Here is a 25,874-nt window from a genome sequence, read left to right as displayed (position 1 = left end):
TATAAAGCAATTCGTCTGTGTATGTCGAATACGCATCATCATGCATACGAAAAGTTGGAATTTTGGAGTAAGAGGGAAAGGAAAGTATCCTTGTTCTGAAATTTATCCATTTATTTTGTGTTTACAAGGTTGGAATTTTGGAGTAAGAGGGAAAGGAAGGTATCCGTGTAATTCAATCGTAAATAGCCTAATTGTCCAAAACGTCATGTAGGTCCTAATAGTTTCAAACGGCAAATCTGTAGCTAATAAGTGATAATCTCGCATTCTACAAAATGGTCATTTAGTTTTGCTATATTATTACCGGCATAGAATAACTGCTTTATTATTATGTTAACAAAATTGGACAATTAGGTCTAAATAATATTTTGTCCTCGAGTGAAGTCCCGATCTTCCAAAGCAGAAACATATATAAAACATAAGTCTATTTTGAGAAAAAAGAACATTTTTATTATTCATCTACAAACTTACTCTTTCTACAATAACACCAATTCTGTTACTTCCGCAGTAATTTGCGTGTTCAAGATACATCATTTCATCTTCAATTCCATCAAGTACGTCAAATCGTGCCGCCATTTTGGTTTTCTCGACTTGACCATGTTCAATTCAAGATAATCGGTCCCACACCCGTGATCAAATTTGACCATCAACTCGCTTGTTTAACTTTGATCGAGATTGATACTCCGCAAATTGGCGTGCCGACTTAACCATGGTCAAATATTAATCTAGAATGGTGCACACGGGCATAAGAGTGTTACAAAAATAAGAAGCATTACGACTTAAGGAATTGGTGTGAAGAGTTCAAGTGAAAAAAGGAAGGGCCAAAGTTAATGTACAAGGAGTGAGGGTATTAGGAGTGTGGCTAAGAAGGTTAGTTACATGGAGAAGTGTTGTGTGAGTGAAGTGTTACGTATGTCTGGAAACGAGAGTAAATAGAGTAGAATTGAGAATGGACCAAGAACAATAATAGAGTGTTCTCATTGTTATTATTATGTATAGGATAGGATAGTAATCTACGGTGATGTAAAGGGGGGACAGTTAGATATTAGATGAATTTGAAAGGTGGTCATAAGAATAGGTAGGGTTGGAAATGTGTTGCCGTGCGATATATCACTATAGTAGGATGTTAAAGGATGTGGTGTTGAGGATAATATTGTATGAGGATGAATGACGGGTTAAAGTTATGTGCAGAAATGTAATTTTGAAAACTGGATAGTATAGTAAAAAATCTGTAAATAGTGATGGTTAGTCACTGAATACAGAAATGTGAAGGGCTCTATCACCACTTGGATGTTTCCTTAAAGACAATAAATCATCTCATATTCATCATAACATATATCATAATATGACATCATATTCGACATCTCTGTATTGTAGCAAGCATATACTTACATTTTTATTGCATTCAAAGTAAGAAAGAAAATTAAAATATCATAGAAAGTGTAAGAAAAAGATAATACGGTACTTACCTTAGCATAGTCGATCTTTAGGGTGCAGCAACCCGAGTAAATGTCTGCGCCGTTCAGAGTTTCTTTTGCTCTCTTCGCAGATTCTATGCTATCGAACGTGAAGGAGTAGTTAAGGAATAAATACACAATACAACATAAAACTGCATAAGTGCACAAAATAAAACAATGCTAAATTCTGTTATATTACTTTTCTTACCAAGATCAAGTGACATATACGAAGCTATAAATAAAATTCAGAATTTAATGTTCAGTATTATACTAGCTATCAGTACCTATGTTTATGGGTTTCTCAACAATTTGCTTAGTTTAACTTAACACATTTCGAATGATGTAAATATTTATTTTCTTCAACATTAATTTCATAGAGGTATGAATTACTCGACCAAGGCGAGTGAAGCCGCGGGCGTAATGTGAATTATCGCGATGCGGTATTACGGACGCAGGAGCAATAGCGCTACGGCTCCAGGCTGCAGGACTCCAATGGCCTTGGTAGAGTAATAAAAGAAATTTATTTACGAGGATTGTTTCAAAAGTTCATAGCCTGACAAAGAAATTAAACTAAATTATTCTGAAATACTCTCTGTTTCTCCTGAGATTCACACTCTTGGTCCACTTGTCCACAATTTTCTCTTTTAGTAGAACATATGAATAATATTCTCCGCTTATTGTTCTCCCCTTTGTTTAGATAGTCGATTATAATTACCCCCTTAGTATCCCACAATACGGAAGACATGACTTTCCCAGACGACTGAACAGCTTTTGCTTTCTTTCGAGGCGGAGAATCACTGTGCTTCTATTGTTTCGACTGATATGTCTCTGGTATGTAGCAGTGGATCCAGTTTTCACCAGTGGTCACAAACCGCTAAAAAAATCGGATCTTTTTTTTCTCGAATCGAGTCAGACAATTCCTCGAAATCTGACATCGGACGTGTTTTTGTTCCAATGTTAACAAACGCTGAACCTACTTCACGGAGACCTTGGACATGTCCAAGACATTGACTAAAATGTGGCGCACACGTTCAGTTGAAAAACGCATGACCCAAGTTCCCGCACTTTCAACGCCACATCGTAGATTTTTTTTCTATTATTTCTTCAATTGTTGCTGTTAATGGACGTCCACTGCGAAGATAGTCTTTCACACTACCAGGTTCAAAGAGTACCGCCCATATTTTCACAGTCGACGCCGCTGAAGAGGATTCCCCCAATGTAGCATCCACGTCTGCTATAATTTCTGTTGGACTCATTTCCTTTTTTTTTTTTTTTTTTTTATAAAATATTTAATGACAGCACGATATTTTCCATTTTTGCCAATCTGTTCGGCACACTAACTTCAAAATTAAACTACACAAAATGTAGTCAACAGAAAATTATGATGTTTCGTTCTTGAACTAATTTAAAATGGTCACTAACATTGACGGCACTGTTGACAAGTTTTCAATACCATCTATGTGTCAGGCCACGAACTTTTCAAGCGCACCTCGTATAATGTAAGAGTAAAATTAGATTTTATCCGCGATTGGGACGTTTAGCGCCCGAGGCGAAGCCGAGAGTGATAATTTCCACGAGCGCATAAAGTCTTCACGTGTGCTATAAAATACTAGTATTATTTTTCTTTACAATGTGTTATTGTGAAGTTGTAAATGAATGCATGTATGGATTTTATTGTTGCTAATGTGTTGCGTGTCATGAAGAGAGTGGTTTAAAAAATTAATTCACTGCTGTGAATAAAGCCATTGTTTAGATTGCTAAAGACGGTGAAATAAACGTTAGCTTGGATATCAAATGTGGACAAAAAATGTTTTGCTGTCTGGATTGCATACAAAACATTTTTATAGTTCGAGAAAATCAGATACTCACGTAGGTTTAATTATAGATAATTGTAAATTGTGCGGCCTGTGCAGACTATGTGGGGCAAAACTGTTATTGTTGTTTAGTCAACTGTCCGAAGACAGGTCTGAACCTCACAAGTGATACCAAGAAGTTACCGCTTATGAGGCAACTAGGCCAAGAGATAATGGGGTAGGGTGGCCAGTTCCTTTCCTCTCCATTGCACACATCGCCTACTAGCTACACATTACACTAGAGAGAATTCAGATGCGCACAAACAATTGTTCTTCCTCCGACACATAACATCAAGTGAGATGTACTGTCATCCAGAATCTCAATCAGAGGATAAAAACTGTTATTGAGACTTATTAATATTAAATGCCTATGTGGAAATTCACATACGCAGAACAAGAAGGTTTACAACTAATAATCGTAATTTTTTTAAAAAGGAAGGAGCCTATATTTGTGTATGCTAGTTATCTGGCCGAGGAAAGTAAAACTTGAACAGTAAAATCACAATGAAAAATATAAATAACACTTAATAGGCCTACGATTATAATTCTGTTGGAAGTTACTTCCTCTCTCCTATATAAATTCTGTCGTTTCAATCGTCAGTTTTGTATCTTATTTTACGTATAACAAGAAGAAAACGAAGATAAAGTCTATATTTTGTTTGGAATAAATCACCTGTATGCGCTCACTAATTCAAATAACGACTCAAAATGGCTCACTAATACAGTATTTCATTTCATATGCTTAAATCGCGGATAAAATTAAACGCAGATAATTAATATGAACCAAATGCACGAACAACTAAGAACAAACAGCTGGACAGACAGACATGTCCATAACCGCTTTTTCCTATAGGAAATGACGCAACAGTACATTCCGGTGAAAATCTCTTCATCCTAAATTTGCAACATTACAATGATTTCTCTTTAAGGATATGAAGTTCAGGATGTGACAAACTTTCCGCTTTTCGTCATTTCAAAAATTGTTTTTACACAATAATAAAACATACAGCTACTAAGAGCTTACAAAATACAAATATATCCTTTACCTTGCATAGAGGGCATGAATGCAAAATGCAGTTACGAATTTTAGTATACCAAATTCATTTTTTCTGTGGAAGTATTTTCGGGGAAAGAAGCAAACTCTTTAAAAGTAGCCTCCACGTCATATTTTTATTGTTGGGAAAAGTAGTTTCCTGAAAACTGTTTGTGAATGTGGTAGGTTAATTCTGCCGAGAAACTCTGGTTATAGTCTTGGAATGATATGGTCTTTCAAAATCAATCCATCGTTCTAAGTGTTAATAAAACACAAATATAAGCAACTTGGTACGAGTACCTTTCCTTCAAAAGCGAAAGCAATTTCGGAAAAAGTTAAAGGCCCACCTGGCACCATAATATTCTCTTACCATGGATAACGACACAACAAAATAAATGCTATGTTAGAAGAGTAGCCTAGTTAAAAAAAAATTAGACACACACACACATATACACAAAATCACACAATTTTGCTCCATCAAAAACAGAAATAGTGCCGACGACGGACACTCTAGAGCTAGTGCTACAAAATTATCTAAAAATACATTTAAAATCAATTTAGTTCGTACAGTACGAGCAGATAGGCATGTACATTATATATTCATGATACCCCGCAGGTAGAGACAGATAAAATTATTGACGTCAATTACTTCATAAATAAAGCGTACAAAAACATAAGCGCAGCATGCTCCACTTTCCGCAGCTGTCACGCACCAGTCTCGAGAGATGAAACGCTGAAACAAAAGCACGAAGACAAAGAAGGTGGCCAAGAAAAATAACGTAAAGAATGTGCTCAGAAAAAATGACAATGTCAATTCAAGCCGTTGAAGATTTTTTTGGGAGGGGGGGGGGTGTCTAGCTTTGTTGCCAACAAAATACACAACACATCCTACAGATATCGTAGAGGAAGTGCATTCAGTAAGTCCATTACACAATCACTGACTGAGGCGGAAAACGGGTAATTATAATAGGAAACATAACTCGGCAACCACTCATAAATATTGATTTTTGCAATGAGGTTGAGTAAAAAGGGATTATAGAAATCGAAAAGGAGGAGGGAACAGTATAATATCGCTCAGCTATCAGCTAACATATCGTTCCCAGCGACCTACAAGCGAGGCAATCGATTCACAAGACATGACCTGTACTTCTCCTCTCACAACTCTCTCATATTATATTCTGAACAGGAACATGTAGGCCTATACCTAAGGAATGAATATACAGGGACATCATTTTATTTTTACTTCAATTTTTATTGTACCCGAGTTTTTTTAATGTACTTCACTCCCACCCCCTCTACTAGTAAACTTCTAACCGTTCTCCACACAGAACCAAGCGTATACAGTCAAAATCGCCTTACGGCCATAGTAGACACAAGCAGTATTGAGTTAATGAGTATAGTACGTTTCAGTAATATGTTGAAGTTTTCCAGTGCTTTCAATATTGAATCATATTTTCGCACAGGTACTGTAGTCCGTTTGCCTAAGTCGCACCCCGGCTTCCCCCACCCGCTTCTGCTCGCCCCTCTGCAAAGGCTAGTGGCTGGGCTGTCTTAGCTCTTTTCTGAAAACATTAATTTCTTTTAGGAATTGGACGTCTACGTAATATTATACAATTGTTTAAAATAACTTAAATAAAAGGGCCTCGTTAATTGTCACGTGATTTCCCTTCTTTCCACGACCCTGCGACAAAAATACTTGGACGGACAGTAGATAGCATGTCTGAGTAATTTTATCTTTTCGGATCGGGCAGAAGTGGAGATTGAATATACAGTACGTAAGGTATTCTTTTACAGAGTTGGTACAGAATTATTTCAACAAGAGTTACTAGTACGCAGGACGAAAATGGTAATTGGAATTAGGTACAATAGTTTATAGTGGGATAATGTGCAAAAAAGAACTGAAGCCTGTATCGAAATGAACGGTCACCACTTTCAAAACTGTGTTTAAATAACCATATTATGATTATTTTTCAATTTAACTTCATTTTCTACATTGTACGATAATGTGCTGTAGACAGTATAATGTACACTGCATAATGAATACGTCCGAATGGATAGTTCAGTTTCTTGAGTAAAAACAAACACTTATTGTTAATACAGTACTGTATTTTGATTAAACAAAAACCTAATGAAAATTATCAAACTCAAAATCGCGATATTTCCTACTTCACGTAAATGGATGAACTACTTTTCTTCCCGCCTATACCTAGTAAAGTCATTTGTTTGTATTTTACGCCAGTAGTCTATCATCGAACTCCAGTCGTGGAAAGGGGTAGCAAACGGTGTTTCCGGTTCTCAACAGTTAATCCAAAGGTATAGCCAAGTTAATACTAGAAATGTTAGTAAAAATAAAATGATGTCCCTGTACAAGTTACGTCAATCCGACTGCATCACTACTCACTCCCTCAATAACCGCTCATTTCGTTTTAGAGAAATAATTAATTTAAGTATACTTGACATAACTTCTTTAGAATCAATATAATATAAATTGCATCTATATATTATTAAACCTGTTCCGACTGATAAATCGCACTTCCATACAATGCAGACTAAATTTTAGATCAAGCAGTTGTCAGAATTTCTATCGCTTCCTACAACATACAGTATACGCAATACGGCTTAGGTTGAGACTAGCACCGAGTTATCACAACGAAAGCGAAGTTGGAGACTCGCAAGGCAGGACGTCTCTCCACATAGGAAGTAAAATTAATGTGGCATCCAAACGATCAGCTTTCAAGTGGTAATTGGGAACGCTTCGTTCACAAGAGCGCCTCTACATCGCGCTTAACTTACGTGGGTTGAAGAAGTAATCAAAGCAGAGGTAGAAAGACAAAAACACAGCTCACAATGAAGCTGTCTTTTTCTAATGAACTCCTCAGCAATAATTACAGATCCGATTTCAACTGCACACAAATTACCAGTCTGAACATTCAATTAATCTCGGTGCACATATGAGTACTGCTCAAGTAGAAGTGATTCATATTCATGTATTTATTTCTACATCAAGCTTACTGGCTATGGTTCGCCACCACATTTCTGTATACGGGCTACCAAAGCCTTCTAATTATAATATTATACTATTTATTTCATCATAGACGTGTGTTTTCCTGTATTTTTATGTCCATAACCTACCAAACAGTTCGTCCACTCTTCTGTCCTATTTATACATCCACACTAAACTATTTTTACCTAACTCATCCCTCCACAACAGCATCTTCTCCATTCCCTTTCCAATCACCAACATCACTTGAAATAAAAGTCCGTCTTCATTCACGCTCCACTAAATTTTACCTTTGTTCATGCACTACTTATCTTCTGAACACTTTCACTATATTTTCTCTATACTACTTTGTTCCTTACCCTTAACTATAACACATTTGGTTTTCCTTATCATGTCACTTTCCAAATATCTACTAATATATTTTCACTTTACACTTTATACTATCCTTTTCCTCACTTTAATCACCATTCCTCACCCACCCACTATTCTACCTCACTGTTCCCGTTAGTGCCTTTGTCTCCTGCATCATTTTTTTTGTCTTTCTCTTTATGCTTTACTTCTTTAAACACCAGTTTCTTAAACTATAATTCTTCTGTCATTGACTACCTCTTATGAAAACACCGCTAGTTGAAGGCTCGCTCCTACCTTCTTAACTTCTCCTCCTTGTCGAGTCCAGACGTCTCCTCTGTTTACCGATCTCACTGACCTTATCGGGTGCACACATAATATGGCTTCTTTCCCCAATTTCAAGTAGGCCTACTATAGTTTCTGTCCAAAAGGGGGACTTTAAAGTCTGTTACGTCTATAACACCAGAGATAAGAAGTTCGCACCAAAACTCTTAAGTTGTGTGAGCTTAGAATATATATCTACCGAATGAACTATAGTGACGCAGCTCTCAAAGTCAACAAACCAGTAAAACAAACATGGAGAGTCGGGTGGTATCCAAACTTATCTTTGTACCAATGATCCACGGCCTTAGAATGAGAAACAAAATGATTAAATAACATTGTGTAAAAAAAGAAACAATTGGCAATTACATTCTTCCTAATTTTCAATATAAAATAATTTACCCATACATATAAGAATAACAAACAAAATAAGTAATAATATGTATCTAGCCGTGTTACAGTTAATAATAATTTATATTTTCAGTTTATCAAAAATATACGTTTCTATATTCAAAGATAAACCACACATGTTGGGCCAATTGTACAGTGTTCATAGATTTGATAAGAAACGTAAAAAATATATATTACAGTTATATGAACACTAATAAATATAATATAATTATTAAAAAATTAGTAAAAGTCAGATATGTTTCGGACATGCTTCTCCATCCTCAGTGACTTTACCACGACGTCAGTCAGTCTTCTTTAAGCCAAGCAACAACGCGGTTCGATCACCTGAACCAGCCGTCGTGGTGAAGTCACTGAGGATGGAGAAGCATCTCCGAAACATGTCTGACTTTCACTAATTTTTTAATAATTATATTATATTTATTAGTGTTCATATAACTGTAATATATATTTTTTACGTTTCTTATACGTTTCTATGTTCAGAAAAATAATATTTGTATCTTGAATATGTTCCTTCTACGTCACAAGACGTAACTGGAGCAAATCTGAAACATATCATATTTCTTACTGTATAACCAAGTGAACAACAGCTTTGTGAATATAATAGTGCATTTCGTATGTGGCACATCACATTAAACCCATAATTCGTTTCAAGAACACTTTTTTTTTTGCTTTAATGATAATTAACACTTCTGCGGATTGATATATGTATATTTGAACAATAATTATTCTTCCATATCTCGCGGCGTCAGTCATTTCCAAATTTCAGGACTGTATCAGAGTAACTGCGGCAGGAAATTGTTTGCAGGTACAGTGAAACCTGTTCAAATCGGAACCTGAACAATCCGGAATCCTGTCTATTTCGGAACAATTTATTGGTCCCGGCAAAATTTGTATGTATTATGTGTAATTTTTCCTGAATAAAACGGAAACTGTCTGCTACTGTTCAAAACGGAAACAATATTTTGGACATACACTATATTTTGTAACTATATTTTGAAACAGCGTGTAATTTCAAGGAATATACGAAATATGTAGGTCACTAAGATAAAAACAAGTTTTCTTTGCAAAATTCTAGAGGGTACGAGGGTATGTTGGCCTGTTGGTCATAAATTTTATTACCCTGTTGACTAGGCAGACGAGACCCTTCAAAGATTTTCAATGCTTCATACCCGTATACTGTCGTAGCTAAACAGAGCGCAAGTGTAGTGATTTTCAGGTAAAAAAAAAAAAAGTTGCATGAAATGTGGCATTAACACTAAGTGATGAAGTAAAAGTTATCGAGATAAAGGAAAATTAGAAACAAAGTCTATGTGAAATAATATTGAAGTACAGTTGTGGAAAACTCAGGTGTGACACTTTAAAAAATAAAGATCATGAGTGAGTGGCGTGCGGCCAATATTGGTGACACAAAAGGAACCAGAAAGCAACTGTTTATGTGGAAATAAATGAACTGTTGTGGGAGTGGGTTCTTCATGACCTTTCAAAGAGCATGCCAATTTCTGGATCTATTCTGCAAAGCAAGCTATTGAATTGGGAAAGAAATTAAATAAACCATAATTCAAGGCTTCTAATGGATATGACTCTTAGTCCAATTAATTAATAATGTGCAGTGATATGCAGTACAGTATTAGAGTATAGTGTTAGATATTAAATAGAATGAGATTAGTAAACTTCAGTAATGCTTAATGACTAATGAGTGAGTTACGATAATATTTATACAGAAAATGAGATTTTAACAAGATGATTCGCCAACGTAATAAGCGACAGAAAGCTGATTTAATGGTCGAGTGTTAAACGGAATATTTTGTACTTCTTGCAGTTTGCGGCATGCCATTTTGTTTTTCATGTATATGAATGACAAAATATTCCATTTTAATGTCACACCTGAATAATGCGGAAACCTGTCCACAACGGGAAAAAAAAATTAGGACCATGTCACTTCCGTCTTGAACAGGTTTCACTGTATATTGAAACATACCAACATCATAGATAGGTCGATTTTTTATTTATTTTATTTTTATTTCTTATTTTTTTTGTTGGTTATTTAACGACGCTGTATCAACTACTAGGTTATTTAGCGTCGATGAGATTGGTGATAGCGAGATGATATTTGGCGAGATGAGGCCGAGAATTCGCCATAGATTACCTTGTATTCACATTACGGTTGGGGAAAACCTCGGAAAAAACCCAACCAGGTAATCAGCCCAAGCGGGGATCGAACCCGCGCCCGAACGCAACTTCAGACCGGCAGGCAAGCGCCTTAACCGACTGAGCCACGCCGGTGGCTACATAGGTCGAGAAAGCAAAAAAATTTATATCTATTTTGAGTCGAATTTTGAAGAACAATGTTTCTCTTGTATCCCCCATGCAAAGAAAAGTATTCCATATAAATATTTCGTCGCACAGCATCCCTGAAATAATACTCCTCCTTTACATTATGTTTACACATTACTTAATCTTCACGTAATATGTATCGCCATTTGCTGATAGGCTTGTATGATTACCAGTAAATCTAGAAGTTTTGCATTCAACTTTGTGTGATTGGAAGATTTAAATTCTGACATGTTAAAAACCGCTCACTAAACTGCACAACTCCGCTTCTTTATTGTACATATTGCTGTAATGTAATTACGAAAGTCATCCATCCATATGCGTGGCTGCACGCAACCTGAGATCTATGTTTTGGTATGAACTTCCTACCTATACTAATAATACGTATTATCGTTACATCTCATTTCAATTTAAATTAAAATTGTTATAAAATACAACTGCATAGAATTAACAACAAAATTTCTAAAAAGACTACTGAAGTCAAATGACTCTCCGACAGACATCAAAATAAACAATATAAATGTACGTAAAAGAGAAACAAATAATATATTCGAGACTAATAAAACTTACTGATATTACAGAATAGAAAAAATGGAAGCATGTCTAAAAAATAAATAGCTCTATGAACAGCGCTGTAGAATCCCAAGATGTAATCAATGACCGACTACCACCGTGAAAGCCAATATGACGAATAGCAGAATGTCGTTCTAGTAACAGTGGTGAAGCGAAAGTCAGGTGACGGTCAGGATTTACAGTTGAACTATGTGCATTATGAATGGTTAAAGCGTATGTTATTGCACTTAAATAATCATTTAGATTTCATCTCAAGTTTCTTTCCTCCATGTTTACAAAATATGTAAAATCAATTTCCATATTTGCTCAATATGAACCCCCCTTTAAAGTTTTGGGATATACAGTACTTTAATTTGATTGGCCTCGTTCATTACAGATCGGAATTTTTCTTCTCTCTACTAACAGTATTAGCAATCAGTTTTATTAGTCTCTAATAAATTCTCTCTCTCTCTCTCTCTCTCTCTCTCTCTCTTTGCATTTATATCATAATATTTTCATATTTGTTGAGATCGCATTTGACTGCAGCAGTCAATTATTTTTTGCATGTAAGGAATAAGCGAAGTTATTTACACTTGCTTAATTGTTTGGAGTAGCCAGATATAGAGAGCCCAACAGAGTAGTCGATTTCTCTAGACTGTATGTAGTTCCGAAAAGAAAATGTTAAGTTTTCAGGACACGGTGACCTACCCACATAAATATTTTTGAAAAAATAAGAATTGTTTACAACAATGAAACGAAAGGAAAGCACTTCATGAAATTGCCATAATAAACAATAAATTTTGCTCTGAAGTTTCATTGCTATCATCAGGTAATATCAATAATGGTTTCATAAATCATAATATTGCCATCTGCAGTAAGTGTTCTGCAAAGCTGTTTAAGAATCCCCATAAATCAGTAATCTACATTATGGATATTGTAGTTTCTAATTCTGGATGCGATGCAAATTTCCACTTCGTAAGGAAATAAGAATGACAGAACTATAAGAGCTTTCGGCAGACCACAACTCAACTCCACCTACCTATCACAGCGCCAAAATAGCACCCCATCACTAATGAACATAAGATGGTTTTGTAGTCGTACGAACACACGTTACCCATACAATAGTGACACAGCGCAGTTTACAAGGGAAGGCTATGATACAGTAAAAGAGTAATGAGTCCTCCGCTACGTGTACAGTTAGTGGCAAAAAAAACCGGACCGGGCCTTGAAGCTGATTTCAGAGCCTTGTTCACTCCGGAGCACGATAACTAAGACTTTCGTGGTTCGAATCCTGCCAGGGAAGGAAACTTTGTTTTGTTCCTTGGATGGCTGCACGAGATCCGCATGTGACCGCGACTACCGCTACAACTTTCTGCAATGCATGAACGGCCGACAAATTATTTTGCTCAACCGCTCAAATTACATGCTAACTCACACAACACAAACACCGACGGTCTACCCTCATTTCATGTATTTGTGAAATATCGGTCTTAACAAAACTGTTATGGTTCTTGGTTCTGGGGCTATTTGATTAGATAATTTTAAGCATCGCACTCAAAGTTGTATCAAAGTTATCATGTACAATATTGACTGATTGTATACACACTTACATAGTTTTTACGTTACGCCATTAATTGCAACTAATGAAATGAAAATGATGACATTAGAGCGACAAGAATGGCGAAGAAAAAAGTATTCCAGGAGAAATATCCGAATGAAAACTTTTTAATCATTAGGAAGAGTCGAGCAACATTAGCGATAGTTCTTCCTAGTAAATGTTTTCAACTTGAACAATTGTTAAATACGTGATATCGTGAAGTGACACGAAAAGAAGTTACCGGTACCAATCTTCTTAAAATCAATTAGATAAATTTTATAAAGATAACCGACATCACAAGTAGAACGACGGAATTGCAAATATATAATCACATCAAGCAGTGTCGTAATAATTCACCATTAAAATGGGACACACTCACGGACAGGAGAACGCGAATTCGATTATGTGCAATGTTCAAAACATACAGAGGTGAGCCTGCCTGGAGAGAAATAACAAATAGGTAGCAGCCGCCAAATTACTCTTCAAGGAACGGCAACTCATACAAATTGAGGGACTGGAATTCTTTACTTGCAGACTTACTAAATGCTTTACCAATAACAAAAAAAAAAAGTGCAAATTAAGCTTTCAGGAATAACTCCCTGTAAAGTTAATTTGAATAATTTCGAGGGAAAAATTGTTCCGGTGCCGGGTATCTAACCCGGGACCTTTGGTTAAACGTACCAACGCTCCCCCACTGAGCTACCCGGGAACTCTACCCGACACCGATCCAATTTTTCCCTCTATATCCACAGACCTCAAAGTGGGCTGACAACAGTCAAGCAACCAACATTTGAGTGACTTTAAATTGTGGTTTTCTGTTACGTACAGTGACGTGTATTATGCAAATTAAGCTTTGAGGAATAACTCCCTGTAAAGTTAATTTGAACAATTTCGAGGGAAAAATTGTTCCGGTGCCGGGTATCGAACCCGGGACCTTTGGTTAAACGTACCAACGCTCTCCCACTGAGCTAACTTTACAGGGAGTTATTCCTGAAAGCTTAATTTGCATAATACACGTCACTGTACGTAACAGAAAACCACAATTTAAAGTCACACAGAGTTAGTGTGCACTCAAATGTTGGTTGCTTGACTGTTGTCAGCCCACTTTGAGGTCTGTGGATATAGAGGGAAAAATTGGATCGGAGTCGGGTAGAGTTCCCGGGTAGCTCAGTGGGAGAGCGTTGGTACGTTTAACCAAAGGTCCCGGGTTCGATACCCGGCACCGCAACAATTTTTCCCTCGAAATTATTCAAATTAACTTTACAGGGAGTTATTCCTGAAAGCTTAATTTGCATAATACACGTCACTGTACGTAACAGAAAACCACAATTTAAAGTCACACAGAGTTAGTGCGCACTCAAATGTTGGTTGCTTGACTGTTGTCAGCCCACTTTGAGGTCTGTGGATATAGAGGAAAAAATTGGATCGGTGTCGGGTAGAGTTCCCGGGTAGCTCAGTGGGAGAGCGTTGGTACGTTTAACCAAAGGTCCTGGGTTCGATACCCGGCACCGGAACAATTTTTTCCTCGAAATTATTAAAAAAAAAGTTTAAAAATAGGCTGAAGGACTTTACTAATAGACGGTAGTATATTATACACACTATTTAAAGGGTGAAATTGATATTTTGTTATTTGGAGTGTTGTATCAGTGAAGAAGTGTGTTGTGTCAGTGAAGTGTGGGATGTGGAGTGTGTTGTGTAAGTGAAGTGCATAGTATTTGAACACTGAAATGTTTTTTAAGTCTTAGTGAAATCAGGATAGAATCAATGAACTATATTGTAGTTCCAGGTACTTGTGCAGGTAGGAACATTATACTCGTGGGTTTTAGTTCGAACTTAGGGTTAAGAAACAAATTAGATTTACTTTAAATGTTATTTTAAGTGATCGTGCTTCATTTAGTTTAGGATGCTCATTATTATTATTATTATTATTATTATTATTATTATTAGTAGTATTATTATTAATTGCATTTTTATTAGTTGTGTTTCTTATTAATTGCCATTATTGAGTGTAATTAGTTACCACTGCCACCGAGTATATACCCGTTTGCAGTGTGAATACATACATACATACATACATACATACATACATATGGTCGAACTGAAATTTAACTTACAGCCAGCATACAGAGGACATGTCTGGGGCTCGATTCCTCACTTACAATAATGATAACGAGCGATGTGTCAGGATGCAATACAATCAGTACTTTTAAGAGACTGGTCAGATTTTAGGACTACTTGAGGAATAACTTTCAACTAGAAGTCGGAAGAATGACCTCTCCGAGTTGATGTTAAAGGACAAGTTAATACATGTTTTCCCGTTTCAATATTTATTCTATAAGACAACACACTCTCAACTTATATCTTATCTACTGGAGTTATCACCTGCTTCTTAAATATGTGACAGACCACTGTTTGTGAATTGTTCATGATAAGACGTCTACTGAAAGTTATCTACTGATTACAATTAATAATATTATATTATCATCGTGACAACCTCTCCAATTCCCTTTCCGTTGATTTTAACACCGTAATATCTATTTCCGTCATTTAAACATTATTTCCAAGTTCTCAAAAGTGTCAACATGTTTATTTCTCTCAATCACTACTATCAACAGATATCGCTGTTTACAATCAGAATTGCTATCAAATATTAATATCGAGACATCTGAGAGGGAATTTACAAAATCTAAACAGCACATGTATTTTACCTCCTGTAGCAAACAGTACGTCAACATTAAAAACACAAATGAACATACGTCAGCATTATTTACTAATAATGAAATTATAAATTTACTATCAACCCAATTTGGTTATTTATTATGTAAATCTAGTCTTTCAGGTAAAGTTCCTTGTAAAGCAGATTTGAATGAATAATTTCAAGGGAAAAATTGTTCCGGGGCCGGGTATCGATCCCGGGACCTCTGGTTGAACGAACCAGCGCTCTACCAACTGAGCTACCCGGGAACTCCACCCGATACCGTCTCAACTTTTCCCTTTTGTATTCACACACATTGAGTGCACACAATCTCTGTGTGACTTGGAATTGTGGTTTTCTGTTAACGTACACAGTGACGTATAATTATGCAAATCTAGTCTTTCAGATAAAGCTCCCTGTAAAGCAGATTTGAATAATGTCAAGGGAAAAATTGTTCCGGGGCCGGGTATTATTATTTATTAATTTTATTATTTATTATTTATTAATTTATTCCGATACGAGTGATAATGCCAAATAAATAATTCATTTACAAATAATAAAATCCAATCACTTTTACGTGGATCTTCACTTTATTCCGTAATAAAAATATTCCTTCATTAAATTTACTAACATGCGTTCTCAAGAAATTAAAAAAAAAAAAAAAAACACTGACAAAAAAGTCAATACCACCATAGGTAACTTGCGGTAATTTGTGCAGAATATGAAACTATATACGGCAAGGCTCTTTTCACACTGGGACACTGGTGACGGTCACCGGTGACTGCAATGAACACTAGTGGGTCACTGGTGTCGAACATAGCTAGTATTGCCAACTGATTAGTTAGTAGCTTCTGATAAAACAATCTGTGATTAGTGAAACGGATTCGAGCAAGGACCTTTTGTTGTTACTGCTATTGAATAGAAAGAGAATGAAGAAAAAACGTTCATTACACAGACATTCATTGCTACGTGATCGGCTGGAGAAAGGCTTGTTTTACACTCTGTATGACGACCAGAGACAAGATAACAGGACATTTTTTCAGTACTTCCGAATGTCAAAAACTTCAGTTGGTGAACTACTAGAAAAATGTGAAAGAGGAAATCACAGGAATGGACATAAGACTAAGAAAGCTATCTCTCCAGATGAAAAACTTTCTGTTACTTTAAGGTTCTATGGGTGGTATTATTTTCTTTTATTTTGAGCATATTTGAAAGATTTTTAACTGGTAGTAATATATATATATATATATATATATATATATATATATATTTAAAATAATATAAAAATGCCAGCGATAAGTTCATCGTTGCTCTTCATGTGCTGTTGGAAAATATAACAAAGATTACTAGAAATGTTATGTAAACAGTTGTGGTTCCTACATGTCAATATTTCATTTAAGTTTCTATCATATTTGTGATGTGTATATTCGTAGTTCAATGTTAAATGTTATGTATTGTTAAATATAACTTCCATTGTAAATTAGTATGGTAACAATTACAAACCATATTGTCATATATCGTTACTTAACATCACAAGATTTTTTTACAGTGGAAAAGAAAATATGCAATTTAGGTACCAATTTTGTTTCTTTCATCCATACTTTTCTCACTGAAGTCAGGCACAAACTTAGCTATAATTTCTTGCCAAGCATTCGCTTTCATCACTTTATTGCTATAGTCATCGCTTTTGATATCCCAAATAGCAGATCGACTTTCTACTTCATTTATAAAATCTTCTGTGTTAATCAAATCTAACTCATGGCTGAATTATGACTAGTTCCACTGTCCTCGAGTACCGAGTGTTTTGATGGCAATCTGCAAGCTGTGTCTTGTGATCGGTGTCCCAGTGTGAACACTCCCAATTCAATGAAATTAATGTCGGGTAATGACTGGTCTGGACACAGTGACCTTGTCCGTCACATGTGAAGGGGCGAGTCACTGTTGCGTCACTGTGACTGGGTCAGACACTGCAGTGTCAAATTCAAACGAATATAATATCTCAATCAGTGACTGTCACCGGTGAACTAGTGTGAAAAGGCTCTTCGAAGGACGTCCTACTTGGCTGGTTCCAATCCATTCCTACTCTCCCCTCATTGCTGTTTAATGTCTCAATGTGAGCTTACCTGGCTTGTCCGATTACATACGACAGCCACTCAGTTTTTCTCTTATGAGTTGATCAGATGTATATCAGTCAGGTACTAAGTCGTAAACATGCTGCGTAGTCATTTTCTGTTCAAGTTATTTTATATCAACTTATATTAAAATGTATAGCTTTGTAATACTTCGTAGATCTGCTGTAAAGTCATTTTCAGTTCAGGTTATTTTCGTCTTATGGTTAACTCATATTAAAATGTGTAGGTAATTTCGTAAATTTTGTAGACCTGCTGCACACTCTAGTCTCTTTTGGTTATTTCGTATTATTAATAACTTATAATGAATTGTGTTACTTTGTAAACTTCGTAGGCGTGCTGTGCTGTTATTTCATCTTATCATTAACGTATGTCTTACGGTTAATTCATATTACATTATGCAATTTCGTAAATTTGGTAGATATGTTGCACAGCCCTAGTCTATTCAGGTTATTTCGTCTTAATATTAAATTATTTTGAATTGTGTAGCTCCATAAATTTTGTAGACTTGCTCCAGTTTCAGTTGTTTCATGTTATTACCAGACAGCAGATTTTCGATCCCGATACCGAAAATTAGTTCTACGTCAGCTGCAAGGAGGTCTTGAACTCAATGCTACGCCCCCTCCGTCCGCCAAGGGATGTGACGTCTTATCGTTGTGTAGGGACTGAAAATCAGCTTTCTCGTTATTATGTTATATGGTATTGTGTAACAGTGTAAATTTTGTAACCCTGCAATGCAGTTTTAATCTGGTAAGATTATTTAACTTATATTGATTTCTGTAACTTTGTAATGTTTCTAGAATCTCTCTCGAGTCGAAAAGACATACATTAGTTAGACAAATTATACACCTATTCCAAAGTCACCCTGTACTGGTTACTTTACTTTTTTTATTCATAGTTTTCTGTCCAAGGGCAGGTCTTTCACTGCAAATCCGGCTTTCTCCAATCTTTCCTACTTTCTGTCTTTCTCTTTGTCTCCGCATATGATCCATATATCTTAATGTCGTCCATCATCCGATATAAGACATGAACATCCGATATAAGACAAAACATACACTTTGATTACATATTTTTAACACTTTATATCAATTAAGATTTACTTATAGAAATCAATTTCTAGTGTTAAACTGAAACTAGTTGTAATATAATAATATTAAATTGGGCTAACCGTCTATACTTATCTAGTTTTTATTTGGATTAAACATTAACGTTTTCGGCACTTATGTGCCATTTTCAAATGTATGGAATTGCCTTATTACATGATCAAATAGATACACATTATGTGTGTGACATATGGTATGTACCCTTGATGATCTACCATCGTTTACAAAAAAATATGTAAATTAAATTAAGAACAGTTGCTAATAATTAAAATCTATACTAATTTACATCTACAATATAAGTCCCATTGTTTTATGTGACAACTTCAAGAAAACAATAGGACTTTTATTGTAGATGTAAATTAGTAGCCTATAGATTTTAATTATTAGCAAGTGTTTTAATTTAATTTATATATTATTTTGTAAACGATGGTAGATCATCAAGGGTACGTACCATATATGTCACACACATAAGGTGTATCTATTTGATCATGTAATAAGGCAATTCCATACATTTGAAAATGGCACGTAAGTGCCGAAAACGTTAATGTTTAATCCAAATAAAAACTAGATAAGTATAGACGGTTAGCCCAATTTAACATTATTATATTACAACTTGCTTATCGGAGAATCATTCAAAATGAAAATGAAACTAGTTGGTAAATTATCTTAATTGGCAAGTTTCGACTGCAATATTACTATCCTCAGTGCTAGTGAGATCTTTCTTGTTTCAGATTTCTTCTCGATTTGCTTTGATGGTGGGAGCATTTGTGTTTTAACACTAGAAAGTTGTTTCTATAACAAAACCTTATAGAAAACTGACGCATTATGTCCCGGGTCATGCTTACAGCTGGGAAAACTCAATGCGCTGTCAAAAGCAACCCCGTGACTCGGTAAGAATGCTGATAACTCGCTCTGTACAAAGCAAATAAAGTATCGCATACCGGTATATAAAAATAACAATCTTTATCAAGTAGGATAAAAAAATAAGATGTCATTAGAAATTAACAGTGAATCACAAGTCGCACAACAATGGTCGAAATAATACTTCTATAAAAAAATCCTCTTTCAAGATCTAATGGGACCGAATGTTTTCCAAAAAAAATTCCTTATTTGAATTGAAGTAAATTTATGCGTTAGTTACGAAAAGAACTATAATATACGTATGTACCTAAGTGTGTAAGTATATGCCTGGGTTTATATGATATGCGTAACCACATACACTTATATTCAATAAACACTATTCACGGATATGTTTCATGTCAGTACTGAATGAATGTATAGTTTTAGGTTAAGACTATCTTTCAAAGACTTCGTAAGAAAACAAATTTTATATCATCCGTTCTCAGGCATCAATACACACACGGCTATTCTATCAGCAAAAGTTCCAAATTCTGCACGTTAGATTAAGTTAACATCAAAAGTGAGGCTAACAAAACATCAACTCGAACCAAGAGTTGGAAATTGAGACGAACAAAGATGATCCGCAAAGAATCTCGAAACAATTTCAGCTCGAGTTCATTGCAAGCAGCTTTTTTTATTAGGAAAAATGTGAAACGTTATTAAAAACAAATTAAAGTAACAGTTCACCACGTCTGAAGTTAAACGCCAATAAATGTTTACTCCCCCCATACTGCGAAGCCTCAGTTACAATTATAGCTGCATTTCATCACGGAAAGCTGTGGAACGGACAGAAATAATTCACACATCTGCAACGATATTGGAATTGGCTTCCGAACCACTGAAGTTAGCAACATTGTTCAACTGGGGGGTCTTCCATATCAAATCCTAACCTTCACCTCGAGAAAAGAACTCTGCTACAATGTATTCGTTGAATAATACTTATTTAATGTAGACCCTAGAGTAAAAACATAATTACACAACGCTCAAATTTGAAGCGTAATAATTAAAAACATAGGGCTGGAATTATACTGAAAGTTCAGCTTTCTCCCTTTATATCACAGAGCTAATTTGTGACTCTGTCCCCTAAGTTTAAAATAAATTTGATTTTTGATTTTAGCTTTCCACCTTTTCCTATTCAATTTTATTTCAGAATCAAATTGTCATTTACTTTACAGATGCAGGTTATGAGATAAACAGGTCCAAGAAAAATTACAAATTTCACCCATAAATGAAAAAAGAATGTGTGGTTTAAACTGTTCCAACTTTAGGTATACAACTTCTATTCAACACATTGATAATCACTTTCAGTGAGACAAATGGTAAGTTCTAAAGGTATGTCTTTATGTGAACTTCTTTTGGTGAATTTCTGTAAAAGAAATGCAATGATTGTTGGAAATACAATATTCCAACAACATAAACGAAGAAAATACATATGGACATGCTCAAGGGACGAAAGGAGATATCAGGTAGACCAGTCATGTCAACTGATGCCCATAAGCGCAAGCGCTCTCTTTAGAGCTCAGCGGAAAGGAAAGAGACAGACGAGTGCAGTAGTATATGACGCTTGGCCGAGCTACATACAGTAGAGACAGGCAAACTGTCGATCAGGCTTGCCCAGGACTGTATACGTCCGTGAGAGGGCTTACTCTTCGTATCATTCGCCCCCTGCAACCTTCCCTCACAAGCAGGCAGGCAGTGTGGTTGCACGTGACTCCCAAACAGTCCTAAGAGTGACCCGAAAGGCCTGTTGGGTTCCGCCGACCTGCACTAGACTGCTGCTTAGGTTCCGCCGACCTGCGCTAGACTACTGCTTACAGATGCATGATAAATATCAACCAAGTCATTCAAACCTGACAAGAAGCCTATAGATATAAACTACTGAAAACTTAATTTGTTGTCTTCTGAAACGTACCGTTAATAAAGACAAAGGAAACTATTTCTCGTCAACATAATATCCATTAAATGCCAACAGTTATTATAAACAAAGCTCGGAACTTGTGGATTTGTGTGTCGTGTGGATGAATAACGTTACAGGTACAACGTATACAAAGCTCACGCTGTAAGCGCTCAAGGACAGTCGTATGTAGTCAGTCACATCTACGCACGAGGAAACTGTGTCATGTTGAAGCCAATGACAATCAGACAATTACAAATAAACGGTCTGTTAGAGGAATTAGAAAATACGTGTTATTCGAATGGGTATTATAGAAGTTTGAAAATACATTTTTTTTTAATTTTAGGTACAGAATTTCGTGGAGAAATTCGGAGGAGATACATTATTTTCTACGAATGGAGAGTTTATATTTTGTAAGTTGTACCACACACAAACTAAAGGCTGGAAACGGAATTCATTGAAAGACATTGCAGTCCCTTAAATTGGTGGAAAATTTGTCCATAGCCATGGATCAAGTCGTAGAGGGATCTGCCCTAGTAGTGACACACAAATTGAAAACTATTTTCGAGAAAAATTTAGGATATACTTATCTTTCTCAGATAAGAGATCAGCTAGCAACTGCTGAAAATGGAACAAAACAGTGACAGTTAAAACATTAATTTTAAGTTTGTTCCCGTCACTTCATGTGACGTGGAAATAAGTTTTTCTCGTTTCAAATCATGTTTAACTCACTGACGAAGAAGTTATGGGTTCGAAAATCTTCGAATGTAAGTAGTCATACACTGTAATATAATGTACAGAGCAGAACAGTAAATTTGATATATTGCTGATGTTTATTTTTATTATATATATGCTATAAAATTACGTGTTTCAACCTACCACAATAATATCAATATGTTGCTTCAGCAGACCTGACAGTACCTCCGTACTGGAAGCGGGAGTTTGTTGACATTGAAGTCCGTCGCTTAGCCACGTACAAAGACACAAGTCCCCAAGTTCCGAACTTTGATTATAAATTACTTGTACTTTCCTTTTCATCGTAGTAATATAAATGTAATGCAAACCATTCAAACTTTCAGCTTCATAAATAAAAAGAAATCTGTCCCTCAGAAGTTTAATAGCAAATCAATATTCTGAAGAACGAAAAACTTTTATACATTTTACAGGTACTCATGAGGCTTTTAATTGTTGATAAGGAAAAAGTTAAAATGAAATATTGTTCTATAATAGTTGATATTCATAATAATTGTTACCAATATCTTTTCAACATATTTCCTTCTCTCTTCTCTTCTCTTCTCTTCTCTTCTCTTCTCTTCTCTTCTCTTCTCTTCTCTTCTCTTCTCTTCTCTTCTCTTCTCTTCTCTTCTCTTCTCTTCTCTTTCTCGTCAAAATAATTGTCACAAGTTACGAAATGTTACTATTTTGTTGAGTCAGATGCACTTTGCAGGAATATGAAATGTATAATATTGTCTTATTATTTTATGAATTCTGTAGCGTAATAAATCGTAAAACTGTGTTTCTTTAATCAAGAAATATTTGCCGTGTTGTACCATAAGATAAAGATTTTCCGAAGTGACTAAATAGCCAACGAACTTAGGTTTCAAACTAGTACTGTTCCATCTTAACCAGCGCAGACTGGCTTCCGTGAATGCAAGTCACTCTACTTTATAATACGAGCAAACAGGCAGGCTTTCTTGGGTCCCGCCTGGACTGAACCTATAAAACCTGGGATCAATGAGTTCAGGCTAAAAGTTAACTTGCTTTGTAGCGTCACCAGAACCCAAGCCTGACGGCAAGCAGGTACGGGCCTGAGTCTTGTCTGATATGCCGGTCTTTAACATACAGGGATGGCCAGCACTGATTCAATGAAAAAAAAAAAAAAAAAAAAACTTATTAAACTGTGTCCATGTTAATTTTTAGATTTTTCTGAAAGTATAAGTGCATTATAAGAATGTAAGTTTTAATTTTAATCTTATTTTTCACAGGTTTGCTTTATATTCAAATGGATAATTTTCTCAATTTTTTTTTTTACAGAAAAGTGAAATTTTCAAATACGTATGTTTATTTAGTAGCCTTACAGGTAGTGAAACAATGTTTTCGTAAATCTAATATATTGTAAATAGTCTACATATTACTAAAGATAGTATACTGAAATTTTTTAAAATATTCGCATGGAAAACGTATGTAAGGAAATGAATTAACAAAGCAACTACTGTTACATCATAAACAAAAGATATGTGCCCATGTGTTGTAAAACGTCAGTTCTATAACTTCCGCAGAATTCGAGAAAATAATTTAATATTCTGATAATAGCAAGTTGCGCACCAAAATCAACTTAAAAGCATAATGCGATAAGAGTTTTGTTACGGTATGTAATATTAGTTACAATTAAAACATATATCTAGGTAACTTTGCTTTGTATTATAAATATTCTTTTGATTAGTTTATTGATTACGTTTATAAGAATAAAGATACTACCAATATCAACTCCAACTCATTATGTCATACTTAATCTCTTTCTTTTAAGATATCACTTTCTTTATAAATGATGTGTTTCATTCACTTAATACAGTATAGTTGTACTACTATGGAATTTATGTGAATATTCCTTCTTAACTCTTTATTATGTTATTACCGTTTAAACACAACTGCAATATTAAGAAATTGGTGTTAGTACTTTTGTTTTACAAACAATATAATTATATAATATAGAACAGAAAGAAACCATATAAAAATAACGGCACAAAATTTCACGTTCCGTTTGAAGTTTACACACACTGTTTTCTTAATTCAACAAGCTGCTTATTCATATACATAATTCTTCCTCCTTCCATACCTAGCGCTTGATGCCCGCGCACGATGTCGAGACCAGAAAAATGCGCTTGCTTTGACATCACTGAGGTAGACTATATACTGATACAGGAAAGATTTCGAAATTGCTTAAAAAATGCAAAGATTCTACCAGGACCAGATATTAACTCAGATCATGTCCTGCTGATAGGCGAAGTAGATATTCGTCTGAAGAAGATAAGAGGAAGACAGGTGACGAAAAAATTGAACATGGAAAAACTGAAGAACGAAGAGGATAGAGGAAAATATAGGCTAAAGCAAATTTTCAAGAGAAAACCGCTACATTAAAATCCACACCTGAGAATAGTGATGAGTACTGAAATCATTTAAAAAGTTGTTTACAGACAACAGCAGAAGAAATAGTAGGATACACAGGTGTGAGAATTAAGAAACCTTGAGTCACAGGGAAAATGTTAGAGATGAGAAAATAGAAGAACATCAACACAAGAAAGTAGAAGAAACTACAGGAAACTAAATAACGAACTAAGAAGAGAAACTGATAAAGCAGAAAAAGACTGGATGAAAGAGAAATGTGAAGAAATAGAAGATCTAGAGAGAAAAGGAATATATGATTTAATGTACCGCGAAGTAATATGTTTGGACTTCACAAATAAGAACAGGAAATCCATGTGGTTGATAGAGGACAACATCGGAAATGAAATAACAGACGAACAAGTAATACTAAACAGGTGAACGAAATATGTAGAAGAGTTATATGAGACCACCATTACATAGGTTTTGGTTATCAATTTTTTTATGAACTAGTATCATATAGTTTTCGCGAAAAAAAAGGCTGATACGGGTGGTGTATGTATAATGTTAACAATATACACAAAACTACTGTATTTAAATACGTACAAAATTGCATGTGTCTGGGGAAGAACAATAATTGTTTGTATGCATCTGAAGTGTGGTTAATCTAATATGTAGCTATTCGGCGATGTATGCAATGGAGAGGGAAAGGAACTAGCCACCCTACCTCATTATCTCCTGGCTTAGTTGCCTCATAAGTGTTATGTTGATATTAGACCTTCTTTGTACAGTTGACTAAACAAATAAGAAATGTACAATATTAATTAGGCCTACCATATCTACTTAAAACGCACAATATACTGTGTATGTGATGAGTGACTTTGTGAGAATAAAGAATGTATTTTACACGTAATCAAGAATATGAAAGTTTACCTTCGTTTGAGTGCACATCGAATGCTTTCATTTATATGTCTGTTGAATGACAATTCAAAACAAACTACAACCACAAACATTAATACTATTCTTACGTGATGAACGAAATGTATTATTGCGAAACTCGTAGACGATACGAGAAAATATGCATCAAATTTCTGAAAATTTATCTTTATATTATGGAAAGAAAATAAACTCAACATTTTAACATACTTGT

General features: G+C 35.3%; 1 protein-coding gene across 3 annotated transcripts in view; it reads right to left on the bottom strand.

Annotated features, from left to right (window-relative positions):
- Positions 1 to 25,874, bottom strand: part of sm (heterogeneous nuclear ribonucleoprotein L) — a 528,618-nt gene that overhangs the window by 220,196 nt on the left and 282,548 nt on the right. For all 3 annotated transcript variants that reach the window (XM_069821469.1, XM_069821470.1, XM_069821471.1), the window contains exon 5: positions 1,467 to 1,563. In XM_069821469.1, the coding sequence (XP_069677570.1) occupies positions 1,467 to 1,563 (97 nt within the window). The remainder of the gene's footprint in view (positions 1 to 1,466; positions 1,564 to 25,874) is intronic.

The sequence above is a fragment of the Periplaneta americana genome, chromosome 3, assembly GCF_040183065.1.
Source record: "Periplaneta americana isolate PAMFEO1 chromosome 3, P.americana_PAMFEO1_priV1, whole genome shotgun sequence".
Classification (NCBI taxonomy): domain Eukaryota; kingdom Metazoa; phylum Arthropoda; class Insecta; order Blattodea; family Blattidae; genus Periplaneta; species Periplaneta americana.
This window is presented reverse-complemented; position numbering and strand designations above follow the sequence as displayed.